This window comes from Cydia pomonella, chromosome 1 (assembly GCF_033807575.1).
Source record: "Cydia pomonella isolate Wapato2018A chromosome 1, ilCydPomo1, whole genome shotgun sequence".
Taxonomy (NCBI): domain Eukaryota; kingdom Metazoa; phylum Arthropoda; class Insecta; order Lepidoptera; family Tortricidae; genus Cydia; species Cydia pomonella.
The window spans coordinates 18061079-18079645 of NC_084703.1; the positions used below are offsets into that span (position 1 = coordinate 18061079).

General features: G+C 36.7%; 1 protein-coding gene across 2 annotated transcripts in view; it reads left to right on the forward strand.

Annotated features, from left to right (window-relative positions):
* The window catches only part of LOC133517373 (uncharacterized), a 65898-nt gene that overhangs the window by 33484 nt on the left and 13847 nt on the right, over positions 1 to 18567 (forward strand). For both annotated transcript variants that reach the window (XM_061850674.1, XM_061850680.1), the window contains exons 5-6: positions 15138 to 15331; positions 17598 to 17757. In XM_061850674.1, the coding sequence (XP_061706658.1) occupies positions 15138 to 15331; positions 17598 to 17757 (354 nt within the window). The remainder of the gene's footprint in view (positions 1 to 15137; positions 15332 to 17597; positions 17758 to 18567) is intronic.

The window sequence follows — 18567 nt, forward strand, 5'->3', positions numbered from 1 at the left end:
TTGAGATACCTATCAGGTATCCCCTGCCATAGCGTATGGACGAATTTAGCTTTGCTAAGATAGCGGGTCTTTAGCCTTAGTTGCAACAAACTGTGATAAATTATCTGCCATGGTCTGCCCTCAGAGGTGGTGCTGTTTTTGTCGGGTGTTTTAAAATTATATTTTCTTTAAAAAAAAATTGATTAAATAAGCATGGAAACATATAATTAAGGAAAACCAAACATTCTTATATATATCGGAATGACAAGTATGTGTGTGGCATATACGGTGCATGGTGCTTATGTTGCGCTATCAAGCTACGAGTAAGCTGGATTAAAAGTAATGCAAATCCCCAATGGATCGATTTGTTTTCTGGCGTAACACAGCTGGGACTGGGAGTGGTCGGAATGGAAATGCTCCGCCCTAGTTGTACTTCTACTAGTTTTTATGATTTTCTCAATGCGCCGTAGTACATAGAGAATAATCTGTAACTATCTGAGTGTCAACTAAAAACAAAAATAAAATAACAGTTTTCGTTTTTATTTAGAGACCCTTTTTATAGGGACCTTTATAGCGTTGATGAACGGACGAATATAAGATTACAAAGTCTAAGAATGATTGATATAAGTTATTACATAATTACGAAATCGATAGTTAATAAATAATAAGCACATATTATAGTAAAGTTGTGTAGATGGTTTATAATCTAGTTAGATAAAAGAGGTGCTCGTTGATGATATTTTCAGTTATAAATTGTAAGTGCGATTCTGTCGGTGGCTGTCGCGGGGCGTGTCCTCGGGCCGCCCGCCCAGCCAGCGCAGCCCCGCGGCAGTCGCCACTGCTCCGCCACGTCGAGTGCGCGTTTTCGCGAAGCTTTCCCGGTCTCCCGCAGTTTTCTGGTCGTTTCGCTATACTAGAGCCGGCGCTAGAAAGGTAAGTTTAATTTAGTACAATGTGGTGGTTCATTATGCGATATATGGTTTGTATCAATCGTACGTAATTTGATACTTAGCGTTAAGTAATTTATAATATTATACCACACAATACTACATGAATGATAAAGCAACGTGGGATTAATTGTGATTTGAATGTTTTATATTAATTTTATTTGATTAATGATGATGAAATGGATATTCTTATGTATGCACGTCTTTAAATGTATTTTTTTTTAATTCAATTAGTATTTTTTATACTATTCTTCTCTATCTTTTTGTGAAATTCTTAGTATTAATTTGATCTGTATGTTAATTCAATATTATTATGGAATAATATTAACAACAATAAATTGCTCTAATAATTAAAGTGCTTCATTGCTGCTAGGCTAAGTATTAAAATATATTTGCACTTAAACTAAATAACTATTCTAGATAAAAGTAAAAATATCTTGATTATGCAACTTACTTGCTATAAAAAATATTAATATTAACAAGGTCACAGAAAACTAGGTCACATTAGTCATACTAATTTTGTTAATAATTATATATCTATTAAAAAATGTACTTACTTTATAAACAAGTGTTATATTAAGCACATTATGTAGTTGCAAACTCGTTCGCGTCTTTCCTGTAGATATCGCAAAGTTAAGGGAACATAAAGCTAATTTTTACGCGGCACTTTTACAGGCGGGATACTTTTTTTTCAGTACGTGATACTCAAATAAGAATAACGGGATATGTATGTACCAGAGTCGTTAACTTTTATTCTATTGCCCACAGAAGGGAACTTTTTCTAAAATATGTTTGACCCAAATATATGTTTAGTGAAATATTATCTTAATTTTATTGAAATATAAACTGTTGACAAATTCAGGAACAAAAAAGTAAACAAACATTTATAACGATGATTACTTTTTCATCTCTGGAAACAAAACGCGAAAATATACTGTCATTTTTATTAAGTCCGTCGTCGTATAACGTTTTCAAATGTTGTTTAAAGTTAACAATACGCTTTAGTTGTAAACATTTATTTATAAAAACCGACGTATTTATAATAGTCATACCTAACTAAAACCCTTTACATAAATTATTTATTCCGGTTAGATTTTTATAATAACGGCACCAATCATGAGAAAAAGTTGAATTTGTCCTATTGGTATTTTATATTTTCGACGTGTTTAATGAAAGATGACCTACTATAACTGGATTCATCATAATTAGGCAACAAATTAAAACTTTGTTTTCTTTCTTCAGAGTGGATCATGGACAGTGCCACGCCATTTCTTTTTAATTAGACTAATATAAATAAATCTTTAAACTGAAGCAGCTCTATGAATCTTGCTTATGATAAAAAAAAATCCAGAGTTTAAAAACTGATATTATATATTTATTTTACAAGATTTGTGGGTTCCGTCTCATTTTGGGTGTCACGTCGATTGTGTTTACCATATGCACTAATGTTTATCGAGCCATGAGCTCTGTCTCATTACTAATGGATCTAATGACGTAGAGATTCGAGCTCACTGACTGACAGATTTTAAAAACACCAAAAGATCATGTTTGTTGTATGGTAGCCCTCGTTATTATATAACTTTAAGAGGATAACCTAGGTATTTAAAATAAAAATGTGAACTATCTACTCATAACGTCTGTAAAACACGACAACCTATAAAAATCCACATGTTTGTATTGTATTTGCATAAACAAAAAAGGTAACTTGTTTAACAGTACAAAGCAGTTATTATTATATTGCGATAAAAATCTGAAAACATGCTTTGTATGAAAATTGTTAGAATCGACATTGTTTTAAAACCAAAACTTGAAAACGGTTCGTATTTCAATTTCACGACAGCCGCAGGCTGGAGTGAATTAAAAACTCGAGTAACAATATTCTTACCCCCGGAGTTACACACAATGTTTTTCATCACTCTTGCGAAGAAAAAACGCTATCAGTCATATTCATCTTTAACAAATATTAGAACCAATTCATAAAACAGTGACAATAGTACATTACTATAGAGGCCGGGAAACGAAGGGTTCAAAGCCAAGTAGATATAGGCGGCCGATCGAAGCGAGGCATAGGGATACGCGGCCGGCAACCCCGTTTCTCGTCGAGATTTGTATAGTGCTTTACCCAAACTTGCAATTATATAATAATAATAATAGGATGATGATGATGATGATTGTTTCATGTCCTAATGTTGTAGATTAATCAGTGCGTGGGCTATCGAAGGGGAACAAAAATGTGATTATTTTGGCGCTACGATACACGCCATTAAGTACGCTTGTTTTTCTTTCTTTTGTGTTTTTTTTATTATTATTACTTTGAGTGTTGCGCACGGTTTAGGAGATACATCCCTATAATGTTATTTGCTATATAAGGGTTATCTGGGGCGAGAAATCGATCTAGCTAGGTCTTATCTCTGGGAAGCGCGCATTTTTGATTTTTTTATATGTTTTTAAGTAATACAAAACCATTATAAAAAAAATACAATGGAAGTGACACTATGAGTTTTTTCAAAAACATGGCACTTTTTGGATTATTCCTACTCAGAATTATGAGTACTTATATAGATTGTAAAAAAAACTTTGTCATTATCACACTTGTTCGAAAAAGATCTTATTTCATGCATGTTTAATGAAGGACAAATGCCTATATTGTTCCCACGGGAGTTATGGGTTTTGAAAAAAAGGCTATAATTCCTTAGAGTAGGGAGACTAATTAATATGAACCAAGTAACACACAACCTTAAGAGTATAAGTAAAATAACTGTTTAAAGTCCAGTACCCCTAGTGTAAATTTAGTCGATAGCGAAACGTGACGTACGCGTTTGCGTTAAGTCTCATTTTGTATGGGTTTTTGAACAGCGCGCCAAGCGGGACGTTTTGGAAAGTCAAAAATCTCACGTCACGTTTCGCTGTCGAAAATATTTACACTAGGGGTACAGTACCTATACATATACATACATATGCCTTTACTATGCATATACATACATATGCCTTCGATGCATAGGTACCCTGTCGAAAAATTACAATATGGGGGACGAATGTTTGAAATGTCACCGTATTTTAAAATTATTTAGCTTACAATTTTGTTTTTTCTTTGCAATTGTGATAAACGTGTGCATCTCTGGGGGGTAAGAATATTGCAAACTCGAGCCTTTAACTCGCTCCGTCCTGTGGCTGCCGTGAATCTATACACTCTTCTTTGCAATATTTCACTAACCCCACTCGTTGCACAATGTACTATAGGGACCGTGCGCGTTGGAGGGTCTGCCATCTTGTGGCCTGAATCGGAACCATAAACATGCACATGTATACGTCACGTGTTTTCTTGTGCATAGTAGGTTCTGCCATCTTGTGGGCTACATCGGAACAAAAAACATCACATTTACGCCTCGCGCCAAAAATCTGACGGCTCCTGTGCTGCCTCCTACAGTTCATGCACGCTCCCTATTAACTATTATGTTTGGTAGATATATTATTAAATGTAAAGTATTTATGATACACGACTGCGACACCCACTATGACTAAAAACAAACTGGGTTATCGAATTTAAACGAATATAATAGAAGTCTACGCAAAAACTCTACAAGCGAATTCGCTGGATGCTTCCGACATCGACCACCGTATCAAATTTTGTTTTTCATAGTTGTAAGATGATTGATTGAGTCAGATTCGAGTGAATTCTGTCAGAGAGTATTATGCCTGTCAAAGAGTTCTAGGCGTGTAGCCCCTACACCGATTGATGAACCGACCTATGACCGATTTTTGAATTTCGAGCGCTCGATTTCGTCACTCGAAAATCTGTGGAAAACGGCGAAATGCTATTTTTTAGGGTTCCGTAGCCAAATGGCAAAAAACGGAACCCTTATAGATTCGTCATGTCCGTCTGTCTGTCCGATTCTGTCACAGCCACTTCTTTCCGAAACTATAAAAGCTATACTGTTCAAACTTGGTAAGTAGATGTATCCTATGAACCGCATTATGATGTTTACACAAAAATAGAAAAAAAAACAATAAATTTTGGGGGTTCCCCATACTTAGAACTGAAACTCAAAAAAAATTTTTTCATCAAACCCATACGTGTGGGGTATCTATGGATAGGTCTTTAAAAATGATATTGAGGTTTCTAATATCATTTTTTTCTAAACTGAATAGTTTGCGCGAGAGACACTTCCAAAGTGGTAAAAAGTGTGTCCCCCCCCCCCCCCCCCGTAACTTCTAAAATAACAGAATGAAAAATCTAAAAAAATATATGATATACATTGCCATGCAAACTTCCACCGAAAATTGGTTCGAACGAGATCTAGTAAGTAGTTTTTTTTAATACGTCATAAAATAAAAAATAATTTTTTTTTCATCAAACCGATACGTGTGGGGTATCTACGGATAGGTCTTCAAAAATGATATTGAGGTTTCTAATATCATTTTTTTTAAACTGTATAGTTTGCGCGAGAGACACTTCCAAAGTGGTAAAATGTGTGTCCTAAGTGGTAAAATGTTGAACGAGATCTAGTAAGTAGATTTTTTTTAATACGTCATAAATGGTACGGAACCCTTCATGCGCGAGTCCGACTCGCACTTGGCCGCTTTTTTAATATGAGCGATAGAAATTGGGAATCAAGTGGTATTGACCACTCGTTTTCAATGCCATTAGAATTTAAATGCATAGGTAGTAGTGGAGATATTATTGAACAAAATACACGAAATCGAGTGATCGAAATTCAAAATCGGCCCACAGGTTCGCCTGTGCTTTTAATTCGCTTGTGTTCGGTATCCGACATTATACTTACTCGTACAGTCAGCACCAAAAGTAGCGGATCAACAATGCTCCAAAAGTATTTACCATTCTGTAACAGCTTCACATTAAGCGATAGTTATCTTTGCAGGCCCTGAAGGCTAATTAGAATAATTATAACTTGCATGCTTAGTTATTAAGTTAAAATAATACAGCATGGTTATATTCAACTGACACAAATGGATATCAAGAGCGAAACTAACTACCAGCAAACTGCTTCGCAGTTTGCCAGTACTATTTTGATGTAACACCTATGTATCGTGTCTTATGAGAATAAAATGATTAATAGTAGTAATAGTACATGTAGGACAAGTAAGGCTGTAATATATACTTTTGAACGAGAATTTTAGATATTTATCTATATTTGGAAAAGTTATCCGGAATACCAGATACTTTTGGCGCCTCGTTTCATCCGCTACTATTGATGCTGACTGTACCCCTCAGCGAGCAATTCGGTTCTGATGATCAGGGCGAGACAAATATGTATGTTAATAGGAATGCTAAACTAATAGTTTTGCTAACTGTACAGTATCTTTACTATTGGCAAATCATACTTACTTTTTATACTCGAAAACGATTATGTGGCAAACAAGGCAGCATATAAGTAGCGTTGTTGTAGCACGGGCATTACATTTAACGCAACCAAGCAATTGAAAGCGAACACATATCAATGTCACTTCGAACAACGATCGTCCGAGATAGTATTTGCGTTTAGTAGCAAATGTATAAATAATGTCATACCTAAACACTAATCAATAGTAGTATCAAAAGTGAACACGCTTGTAGGAGCCTTATCAGGAAAAAAAACATCTCCGAAATGGAGTTAATTACAATACCGATGTCTTTGAGAAAATAAACTGCTTGAATGCACTCTTGAAACGAAGCTAAGTTGCCTAAACCAAGAATAATAAATGAAACCTGTCTTATCAGCTCATAAGCAATTTATTTTTATAGGTTTAGGAAATTATATTGAAATAATATTTTTGTATCTTATACCTTTAAACGAGCAATTCTTGTATATATATTTCTGTGATCTCGGAAACGGCTCTAACGATTTCGCTGAAATTTGGTATATGGGGGTTTTTGGGGGTATACAATCTATCTAGATTAGTCTTATGTTTGGGAAAACGCGTGTTTTCGAGTTTTCATGCGTTTTTCTTTCGACGCAGAATATGGTCGCTAATTTCGTGTTGCCAGCCACTGTCCGTCTGGTCCAGCGGGTTAAGACGCGGACTGCTAAACGGGTTCGAATCTCGCCCGGTGACTAACTTATGTTTTTTTTTATATGTTCAAGTTTATGTATAATTTTTTAATTTTTATTGTTTTAGACAAGTTTAAATTAGTAAAAAAATGTAGTTAAGATTATTACCTATACACCACCATATTACAATAAATAGTTATAACCGAGCAAAGCTCGGTCGCCCAGGTACTGGCAGGCTTATATCCGAGTGGATATAAACCACTTAATATATATTAATATTCTTAATTATTTCAAAGTGTATTAAAAGGCTTTTCTAAAAATGGACAAAGGACTATTTTCAGATAAAAACAATGCCGATGGTAAAAACAAGCAAAAATATAATTATAGGGGCTTATTAGTCTTATTAAATTGATATATTATGCGCCACTCGCCGAATAATTACCTATCAAAAACAAACAAAGCATAAAGAATTTAAACTTATACAAATAAAGCATAGTTCATATAGAATTGGTACGCACTAGAAGATTGTTAATTTTATAATAAAATAAGAAAGTTATGAATGGTGAATTTTAAATAGTATTGTATTTAGCTTACAAATATGTATAAATTAAAAAAATCTCTGTTATGTAAATAATTACGAACTGTTTTCATAATGGACCCCCGTTCTGCACAACACTTATGTCGACATTTTTGGCGTGTTGATTTCTTGTGGATCGCAATTAATTGATACCCTGGACAATTTGACTAGTCTTATTTAATTTTTAATTCATGATTGCCCAGTAGTTTTTCATAGATTGAAATTGGGGACAATTCGAAGGATTCATCTCCCGGGGTAGGATGTAATTGGCCTGATTATTAGCATACCATGCCAAAACTTTTTTTGAATAGTGGCAGCTGGCTAAATCTGGCCAACATTTCACAGGACCGTTATGGGTTCTAATAAATGCCAATACTCATTTCTCTAAGCACTCTTTAATATAAAGGTCCGACTTCATTTTTGACTATGTTATAAAACTTTTCGTCTTACAGCCGCAATTATAAATTCCTTGCCATATCATATGTTTTTTTGCGAACTTGTCAAGTTTAACGAACTTATATTTTTCGGGTAAATTACCTGTACTATTGGCCGTATAAAACTTCGAACCTAGTAGTTGATTAAAATCGAGTTTTACATACGTTTTGCCGTCCAACAAAAAGCAACCTTCGAATTTTGTCAATACTAGGTCGTACAATAGTCGAGCTAGTGTTTTAGCTTGTCGGATCTGTTTAACAGTCCGATTTGGCTGTTTTATTGCTCGATAGCTCTTATAGCCACCTCTGAGGTGAATCATCTTTATCTTTCTAGAAGTTTCTTTGAATTTTTGTGATAAATCGTAATTAGACCCTGAATTTTGTTTGACCTTGGGACTTTTTTCCCAAAATCTTGTTATTTTTCCCAGACCTCCGATTAGTTTGTGTTTTCCTGTCGGCTGATAGTGTCCTTGTAACGTTTTATGACCCTACAAATACTAGCTTTTAGCATATTAAGCGACTTAGCTGTTTTTGTCCGTGATCGATAAGAATTTTAGAAGTATTTGTGCACGATCAATCTCCTGTTCTCAATTTTCATGGTCGAAAACTTTAAAATGCATGAAGCTAGGAAAATAATATTTTCACCATTAATACTTTGAAGGTGGTGATTGAACTGTTATTGTCAATTTTTGCCCCGACATAAAATTATTATTTTTTAAACATTGCTAATTATGTGCCAATTCTATGTGGTCTATGCTTTACTACAATAGTGATCAAGGAGCAATAGCTTGGTACCGATCGTTGAAATCCTTTAAATTAATTGATGTTTTTTAAATAATTTATTTTATAAAATGTTACTATCATGTATAATCTCTTATCCATTGGTTAAAATAGTAAATCGTATGTTAAACAAAATTCTAATTTTCAGAGATAACTTCAGTCGCTCTCAAGAAAAAAAGTGAAGTCCGTTTAATAGTGGGATTACGGCATCATTTTGTTGAAGCTTGATGGTAATACCATATATTATTTATCATAATTACTGCAAAGCGAAAGTATACTTATTGGTGTGTTGTCAGTGTTTTGTATAGGCTAATTCAGCGTTTTAGGAAGTAAAGGAATAACATCAGGCGAAGACTGGCACCCTTCATACAAGGAGAGCATTCCAACATTGTCATTCGAGTTTTGTGGAAGAACTTCTCTCATACAATTATACCAATTTACACTTGAACGGAAAATAGATATCTAGTAAAAGTACTTAAATATTTGAACAGTTTCATTTTGTTTTTATAAAAACATCTAAGTAATATATAAAAGAACATTATATTGACTTGTAACTCACTGAAATGTTACGACAATATAAATCAAGCAAATCTTTGCTTCTCCGATATAGGAACTACCACAACTACACGAACTAACGAACTAGCACAAGTGGTTAAGCAACAAACTTTTCCCCATTGTAAAATAAATAACTATTTATTATTTAAACTAATACAAGTTTAACTTTAACGATAAGTCACTTTTTGTTACTTTCAAGATTCCGGCGGAATACTAAATTTATCTGATAAGCGCGTTTGTGTTCTTCGGGTCTGCTGGTTATTTAATTGCATACCCCAGTGGTGCAAGTAGCAATGATTCTTATCGCTACTTATTGAAAAAGGGGCGGTGCGCATTCCTATCGGGCATAAATCAGGACCGTATTTCTTTCAACGGCGACTTGCTCCTTTTTATTGCCCGCTTATTGGCCTATTACAATCTGATATATTGATGTCCATCCAAACGGAAACGGCCGGATAGATGATTTGCTGTTTGCGTGTACGTGTTCGAATAGAAAATGAAGAAAAGTACAAAAATATACCAATAAATTGACATTACATACAAATTGGATTAAAAACATTTTAGTACAAATAGATGAAATGTAATAAACCTGCATTGAAAACTAGTAAATTATTAATAGTAGATATTTGTGCTCCAAAAAGAAAACCTTAACCTCTCATGTGCCGTGATTATTTTTACAAGCTTGTACTTAACTTGCAATGTACCAATGTTTGTACCGGTCAAATCTTACAAGTTGCTTGCTATGCAAGTATGCATTAAGCTGAAAATTTGCATATATATGTAAGTCTGGTGACAATGGTACTATCGAGCTGATCTGATGATGGAGACAAGAGATGGCTATGGGATCTCTGTGATAAAGCAACGGACCCTAATTCTTTTTCTTTTCTTCTTTCTTCCTAGCGTTGTCCCGGCATATTGCAACGGCTCAAGGGAGCCTGGGGTCCGCTTTGACAACTAATCCCAAGATTTGGCGTAGGCACTAGTTTTTACGAAAGCGACTGCCATCTGACCTTCCAACCCAGAGGGTAAAACTAAGCCTTGTTGGGATTAGTCCGGTTTCCTCACGATGTTTTCCTTCACCGAAAAGCGACTGGTAAATATCAAATGATATTTCGTACATAAGTTCCGAAAAACTCATTGGTACGAGCCGGGGTTTGAACCCGCGACCTCCGGATTGCAAGTCGCACGCTCTTACCGCTAGGCCACCAGCGCTTTTTGAATCAGCGCAACGGAGCCTAATTGAGTATAGGGTTTGTTAAAACTGTCTCGGCGAGTATTAGTTGCCTGTTGAAAGAAAAGTACAGTCAGCGATGAAAGCTTGTATCAAGAATGAAATTTATTACAAAAAACTTTTTTTCAAATAGTTTTCTCATTCGCGGATCCGCGTTCGGATACGAGCGCTTAAAATAAGTTGAGAACTAGAATTATGAATATGGTGGAAGAATAAAACGACTATTTCTAAGTCCAATGAGAATTTTAGTAGAATATCACTTACGTTACGTACATATCAAATGACATTATGATTACATAATATATTTTTTACGCTGACGTCAACTGATGTCGATAAGCCGGATCCATTCCAATCCAATCCAATCTGGATCTAACACACTATACAAAATTAACTAGATTGTTATAAATTACTCAGTACTTATAAATATATACAAAACTAATTTACCTCTAATTCATAAGCAGGATTACGTTTGGAGCAGACGTTCTACCTAATGCACCATGTGTATCATTTCATAACGTTTACGTTAGTAGTATTAACGCGGGTTCCGGCCATACTATTCTTTTCCCGAGTGTTTACGTGTAACCACAATAGAATGGTAGCAGCAAGTAACGAGCGCCAACTGGTCTTCACCTAGGTAAAGCTGCGAACACAGAATTTCAGTAAGCCAAAGCGATTATAATAAAAAACTATTTCTATACCAGGCCGTCCAGGTAGTCCACATTGCCTGGTATACTTAATTAATAAAAGGGTTCTACAAAACTTATACATAATTTTATATAAACATAATTAATATTACTTATTACTGTTTGCAAATATGAACTATTATTTCATACCTTATTAAATACAATATTGCGTAAAAAATATTTAAAGTTACGATTTGCAAGTACGGTCACGTCTGAAAATATCGATGCGAAAAAAAGTGCCAAAAATATGTATACACCTCTTTATTGCCCAGATATTAAGGTAGTGTATACATATTTTTGCCACATTTTTCGTATCGATAATTTCAGACGTGACTGTACCTAAGTATTTTTTAGGGTAATTGTTCTTGTCATACTTAACAATAGCATATTTTGATGGTTAAATAGGATATTACGTTACTCAGATTTTGTGGACACAACTATCAAAACCACAGATGAGCAAGTTGCGGATTTTTTATCAAAATTCGAGAATTTACGGAACGTATTTTTCCCTTGTATAAATATCGCAATTTTAGAAACTTTCTAGCGGGACATCACTAATTAGAAAACTTTCTACTAAATACATACTAGTTTTTTTGTTTGGTGTGAATTTCATTTCATATTTAACTATAAAATTAATATTTTTTACGGCGTGGGCGTACATTAAATCCCAAACGTAGTGAAGGATTCAAGTGTTAACTTCCAAGGTATCACATACTCCTTTTCACGTCACCTACGAGGAAACATTTCAAAATATTATTTGGGCTAATTGGATGCCACATAGCATGGAACCGATTATACAAAAAATGAAATTTGCATACTGCTTTGCAACACAATACATAGGTACTATTTACATACATAATATTTCATTGTATGAAAAAAGCTCTTTTCCGAATAGGTGATGTGAAAAGATACCTGTATGAATTGCCTGAGAACTTGCTATACGATACAAGTGCAGAAAATAGGAAATTCGCAACGAGTAGTGATAAATTAAAACACGACCGAAGGGAGTGTTTTAAATCGACAAGAGTTGCGAATTACCCATTCGCACGTGTATCGTACAACGTTTTACAGTACATATGGCTCTTTAAAGTTTCGACATATATGTACACGGAAAGTGCTCATTCACGCACGCGTGCGGAAAAGTGCAACAATATTTCCGTGGGGTGGATGCACCTGCACCTCGTAAAAGCTCTCTTTACTATTTAAAAACTGATTAGATAATTGCCCTTTATCCACAAGAGTGACAAAGTAATGTGATACTATTTCGGGTTGTTTCCTCCTCCTCCTTGTAAAATTGACTTAAGTATAAGTGAGATTTTGAATGATACATATTTGAAATCGCGTATTTTGATTAGATTTCTAATGTTTTCCAGTTAGTATTTTCCTCGCTTTGGTGTGATGAAATAATAGATTGTTAACTAAGGGTGGTACGAGTAATGATGCCTTCACCGGAGTTAGCCACTCTACTTTTCATTTCGAATACGAGAAAAGTAAAATGCATGTGTTTAAAAAAACATGACTAGGTAAGTATAAACTTTCATAGTATTTCTTGAGGATACTTTCAATTAACAATTTAAGTAAACGTATCGTTATTTATGGAATGGGAATCCGATTAAAACCAAATTGCAATTATGGTAAAAAATTGATTAAATCATTCTTGTAAAGTGCTCTAGTGCAGTAACGTATCACTTTCTGTACACCTCATAGAACAACAAGACCCTCTTTCAGAGTTCAGAGCATGAGAATTTAAAAATATTGTGTTTCATTCGGGATCAAAATTTGTTTAACCCTCGTGCCTTGAAACCCTCGCAACGCTGATTCCACCTTTAGAACCACTCGGTACGACGATCGACTCAATTTTGGAATCTTTCTCCTCTCGGATATCAATGGGGTGTTAAACAACAACTATTTTAGATAAGTGAGAAACTGAGAAATTTCGAAATGCAAGTCAGCAAGTATTAAAATGAGTATCTTAACAAATATATGTATCAAAGCTAATTTACACGGAAGACCAGCGTCAGCGTACTACTTCAGTAGGACCTGGCATTATGCTGAGTGTTCACCTTTTTCAGTATAATTATATACAGTGTACAAGTTAGTTATAAGTCATTTTTTCTCTTTCTTCCTCTATATGTATTGTATAACTGTGTACTTATACTGAAATAAATGATATTCTATTCTATTCTTCTATTCTATTCTAATTTAGTAATTTTAAATCAAAAGTTAAAGCTCTTGATTGTTGAAAGGAAACTAGCGTTTTAAATTAATGTTAATCTTGGACTAATAATACTGATGTTAACTGGATTGATAGAGGATTGACAACTATACATAGTCCTTCACAAGCATATACTCGAATACGTTTGAAGTTATGCGCATCTAAAAGCTAGAGGCAGCATATGCAGGGACCAGGTCAACAAAGCGGTTGCTCGCTGCGCGACAAAACGCACGTCAAAGGCTCAAGATGCCCCAATATTTGCCTATCGCCTGATTACCTAGAGCATGAATGCTAATTTGTCAAATCAACTAGGCACGGACGTCAAGACTAATTAGGGGGCTCACGAAACTGAGAACTGTATAGTACATAGCTATGGACAATAATTGTTAACGCACAAAGGATAAGCCCAAGGCGAGAGGTACTCCAAGCAATTACCTAATTGAAATTGTTATATAGTAGTTAGACCGAGTGATTGACCGTTCAAGTCTAAACTTACTACTTAGTAGATGTTTGAAAATATTAAGTGACTTGTGAGGGGGTGGTATATTGTACAGACCCTATAACTATCTTGCTAAGATCCTCATATTTTCAATACTACTTAGTAGATTATAAATTAGAACGATATATAACTTTTGCCAAGACTTCTCAAATGTCAAGTCTAAAAATGAAAACTGTATTAGGATGACTAGGAACTTTGCTTCGCGTCCCTATTCGTTCAGTGGTTTGTGGTAATGACCACCAACATTGTCAGTCACAAAAACGGTTGGCGTTTATTGTTTCAACTCTAAACGAACCATCAGCTACTGGACCCGAGTGTTATGCTAACCGCATTGAGGACGTAATACTTACCGCTCTTAAAACAAACAATTTTAAGTGTTGCGTTATGCGGTCGTAACTCTGCTGTTTGCCTATTGTTTAGCATTTTTTTTATTATTCCCCGTTATTATATATTTGGGTGCCGTAGGAAGATGGTAATTAATTAATACTCATCACTACACTTCCAAAAACTTATAAATATTTTATTTTGTATAAACTTAGCAGTTACATGTTACTGTGTGTGTGTAAACCGATCTGACAGAAGAAGAGTGAGTCAAAAGAGTGAACGTGTTAGTTCAGGCGCGAATATTTATATAAAGAATATTACACCCGTAAATGAGCGTTTACTAGCGTAGATGCCTAAAATCTGTAAAGAAAATAAATATACATTACTAAAAATGTTACAATTACCTATCTATTGGTCCACAGACATTACATTATGTTCTTATTGTAAAAATAAGTAAACAGACTTATACTGTGTACAATCGACTACATCCATATACATCCCATTTTGGGAGTAGGTAGTAGCATCAGAAACAGAAAAACATTTCTGCCTATGCTGCCTTGGTAATGACCTACATATTGACGGAACATTATTGCAAATATTACACATAACAAAGTATGTACTTAGTTTATTGGTGCATTGCGAAATATTCTTTCAATAATGCATTAATAAAGTTCAGATTCCTTTAAAAATGCACAATCAAATACCTACCCCATAAATTGTATTCAAAATATTATACAGTTACCTTTTACAAACAAAGGTACCGGAAATCAATTACTCGATAAACTATAGTACAGGTTTGCAACATTAACACCCAGTTAACAGATTATCTCGGTATAAATACTAACATAATTCTACCATGCAACGCTTGCGAGAAAATCGGACTAGAATTTATTTTGTTATAATACTTATTTGTATGCATTTAGAGTACCTGTGCACAATGGAAGGGTTCCTGCACCATATGGCGCCGCAGTTCCTGCATCCCGCGCTGCAGAGCTTCGGTTGCGGCGCCTTCCGGCCTATCGGGGGCGCCTTCCACCCTCTGTACCCGGGAAAGGCCTTCGCAAGGCACTTGGGGGAGCAGTATGCTCTCGGACAATCCGTCGGACAAGCTCTCAGGGTATGTTCTACCACAGTTTTATGGAATAACGGAAAAACAGGTACCCGAGTTAAATAAAAATATCTAATTTTTGTGAAACCCATAATATATCATAATTATGAAAGCTATATTACTTAGATAATTTAACAAGTGTAAATTATATCCTGTAATTATTTATTATTATTATTATTGTCTGTCTTTACTTTATCTCGGGGCCATGGGGTCCCGTATATTTGGAAAGCGTCCGTGGGACCGAAGCTAACACGTAGAGGCCCCGTGTAATAGACAATTTACTAAATGTGATGTGACAGTGACACCCACCGACAATTATCCCTGTATATGTATACACTATAGCATTGCACCCAAGGATAAGCCCCGGTTAGTGTAGGGCTATTGTAATAAAGGGACAAACAGAAATAGGGCTATTGGGTTGGGATACTCGTGGACTGGTAACCGGGACTATGGAGAAGACTATGGCACCAGCCCCAATCATATGTTAAACAACATTAAAAAAGTGGGCAGGTCGTGACTCGCCAACTCACAATATGGGTCGCCGAAAACGGGGGCTCGCACGGAGTGACAAAGGGAGGACATTGCGTGAGCGGCTCAGGGTGTGGAGAGGTGTGCACCACTTTCTACCCAGTGGCTGTAAACAGCCACTGTGACAACTCGCATCTTATGCTTATTTCACTTCAACTCTGCGAGCATATAGCTCTGACACCCCACTCTGGACGGCTGTAAAGGCAAGCCAGAGGTGAGAGTCCTGCGGCCTGCTCAGTGTTCACTCCAGCCGGCCAATCAAGGCAAGCCGGAGAGAGGGGCCTGACCGACTCTCGGGGGTATGAGTCCCAAGGAACGTCACTTCCCATTCAGCTCGCCACAAGATGCCCTGGGAGCTATTATTATCCCTTTATTTATTTCAAATCTCAATTTAGGTTTTTTACAATATGTGTATAAAAGTAAAATATAAAACAACGTACAAAAACAATACAAAACATATAAACATATTATAAAAAACATAACCTAGGGTATCGCCGGCAGCGGGGCAGGGCCCAAGCTGCCGGTAGTCAGGGCCGCAGAGAGAGGGACCGCCGGACTGTCCGCGCCGTGTCCAAGATCACCACCTTCTGCGCCACCACCACACACCACCTAGCGAGAGTCTCTCAAGGTGTTAGTTGAGACTCTTCCCTATCAGACCGTTCGCTGAAACGACTATCGGGACAATGATCGTCGAATCAACATCCCACATGGCGGTTATCTCTTGAGCCAAGTCTAGGTGCTTACTGGACTCGTCCTTCTCGCCTTTACGAGATTCTCATCATGGGGTATGTTGATGTCGACGAGCACGGCCTATTGGCTACAATAGTCCTGTCGTGATAATAGATCGATCCCAATAGAGCGTGGCACGACCATTTTCGAGAACTGGTACAGATGAGTACTTGTAGTACGGTACTTCGCGGTCCACAAGGCCGTATAGAAGAGCAAGTTGCTGGTGAATAATCCTGGCTACGAGATAATGCCTGAGTGACTCTCCGGGACAGATGTCAACCGTACCGTCCTTCAGGAAATATATTTCCGGTAATTGTTCGTCATCATAACTTCGTCGCAATTGCACAAACAAAACCCTCGGTTTCTCCGAAGAGGTCCCCGAATCGTAACCAGCAGGTCGCGAGCAGGTCCACGTCGGGTCCCGTGAGGGCCTTGTAGAACCGCCCGTGTAGCACCTTACTTTCTCATGCCGCTTTGCGATCCGCAGTACTTAGTACCACAGGTTTGCGCCAGTTCTCGATTGCCAAGGAGAGCGGCGTGAGGTTCCTGTCTACTGCCACCACATCACGATGCATCCCACAATCGTTGTTAAGGAAATAATTCCTGAGATTGCTCACCTCGCGGTTGGTGAGATCTTTGGCGTTTAAGAAGCCTCGACCTCCACACTTCCGTGGGATGTACAAATTGTACAATCTCATAACTGACGAGCGTGGGTGCGGCAAACGAAGTGTAGTGAGCAGAAGTCGGACTCTCCGATCCAGGGCGTCTTGGCTGTTTGGTGCAAATAATTTGAGGTCATCCATATACAGAAAGTGAGAAATGATTTCACCCTCTCTATTATTATTATTAAAATCTTATTTCCTCACATACAATTGTTAAACAGTTACCTACTTTCAGGATTGTTATTAAAAAGGTTAATTTCAGAACACGTAACTAATGACCGCCCAATTCCTAAAGTCACAACTAGTTTTTACTGTAAAAAATATAGAATTTGAATGTATTATGTGGTGTTACGCAGAGCGTCCGGGACGACAGTAGCACGCCGCCACTGTACCGGCACTACCCGCGCGACGACACTAGCTCCCCAGGCTCCGCCGCCTCGGCGTCGCCGCGACCCTGCAAGGAGGATGAGCCGCCCGCCACCGCGCCCTGCACTGACTCTCATGATTTCTTCTCTCGTAAGTCTGAACTTGGTAACAGTCTAAAAGCACTTCAACTCTGAGTGAGTAGTAAAGCAATATCGGAACAACTCGAGCGACGACTTCAGTTCACCGGACTCTGCCGCCTCAGCCCTGCATAGACGACGAGCCGCCCGCCACCGCGTCCTGCGCTGACTGGCACAGTTTCTTCTTCTATAAGTTTACACCAAAGAGTAAAGTAGTAAACCCTATGAAGCATTTTAAGGAAACTAATTTCGAAGCGCTATCTCTAACTTGTATCCGAAACTAAACTAGCTATGTATGTATGCGTGCACATCTACATCCATATGCATCCGTATTTGTAGGTACTTTCGTTTTACATAATATTAGGTCTACTTGAGCGGTTTACAAGTTTACAAGTTCTTGTAACTATGATTGTTTTTTGTTAACAAGATATCCAACAAAACATTAACTTGTAAGCTGCCCAAGTAGACCTAATATTAAGTAGAAAAGTTTTAAAAGAATGGAATCCAAAAAAGACACTTTAAAGCAAGTACCTATATGTGTGTTTATTGCTTTCAATTTTGTAGGTATATTTACAAGATAGTAATAGACTAGGTGTTGTAAGTATTTGAATTGTTCTTCTTTTTACCTTTGTTCATCTTGGTGTACAAAGCTGCATTAGCTTTAGGGTTTCTGCTCAAGAATTCTCGAGGTGAGAAATCTCGAGAAATTGGTCCTTCGTCGAGACGGGAAAAAAAACCCAATGCCTCAAGAACTCGAGAAATAAATCTCTTGCGATACGTACAAAGAAAACGCGCGTATAACACGTAATGTGTCTGTAGAGTA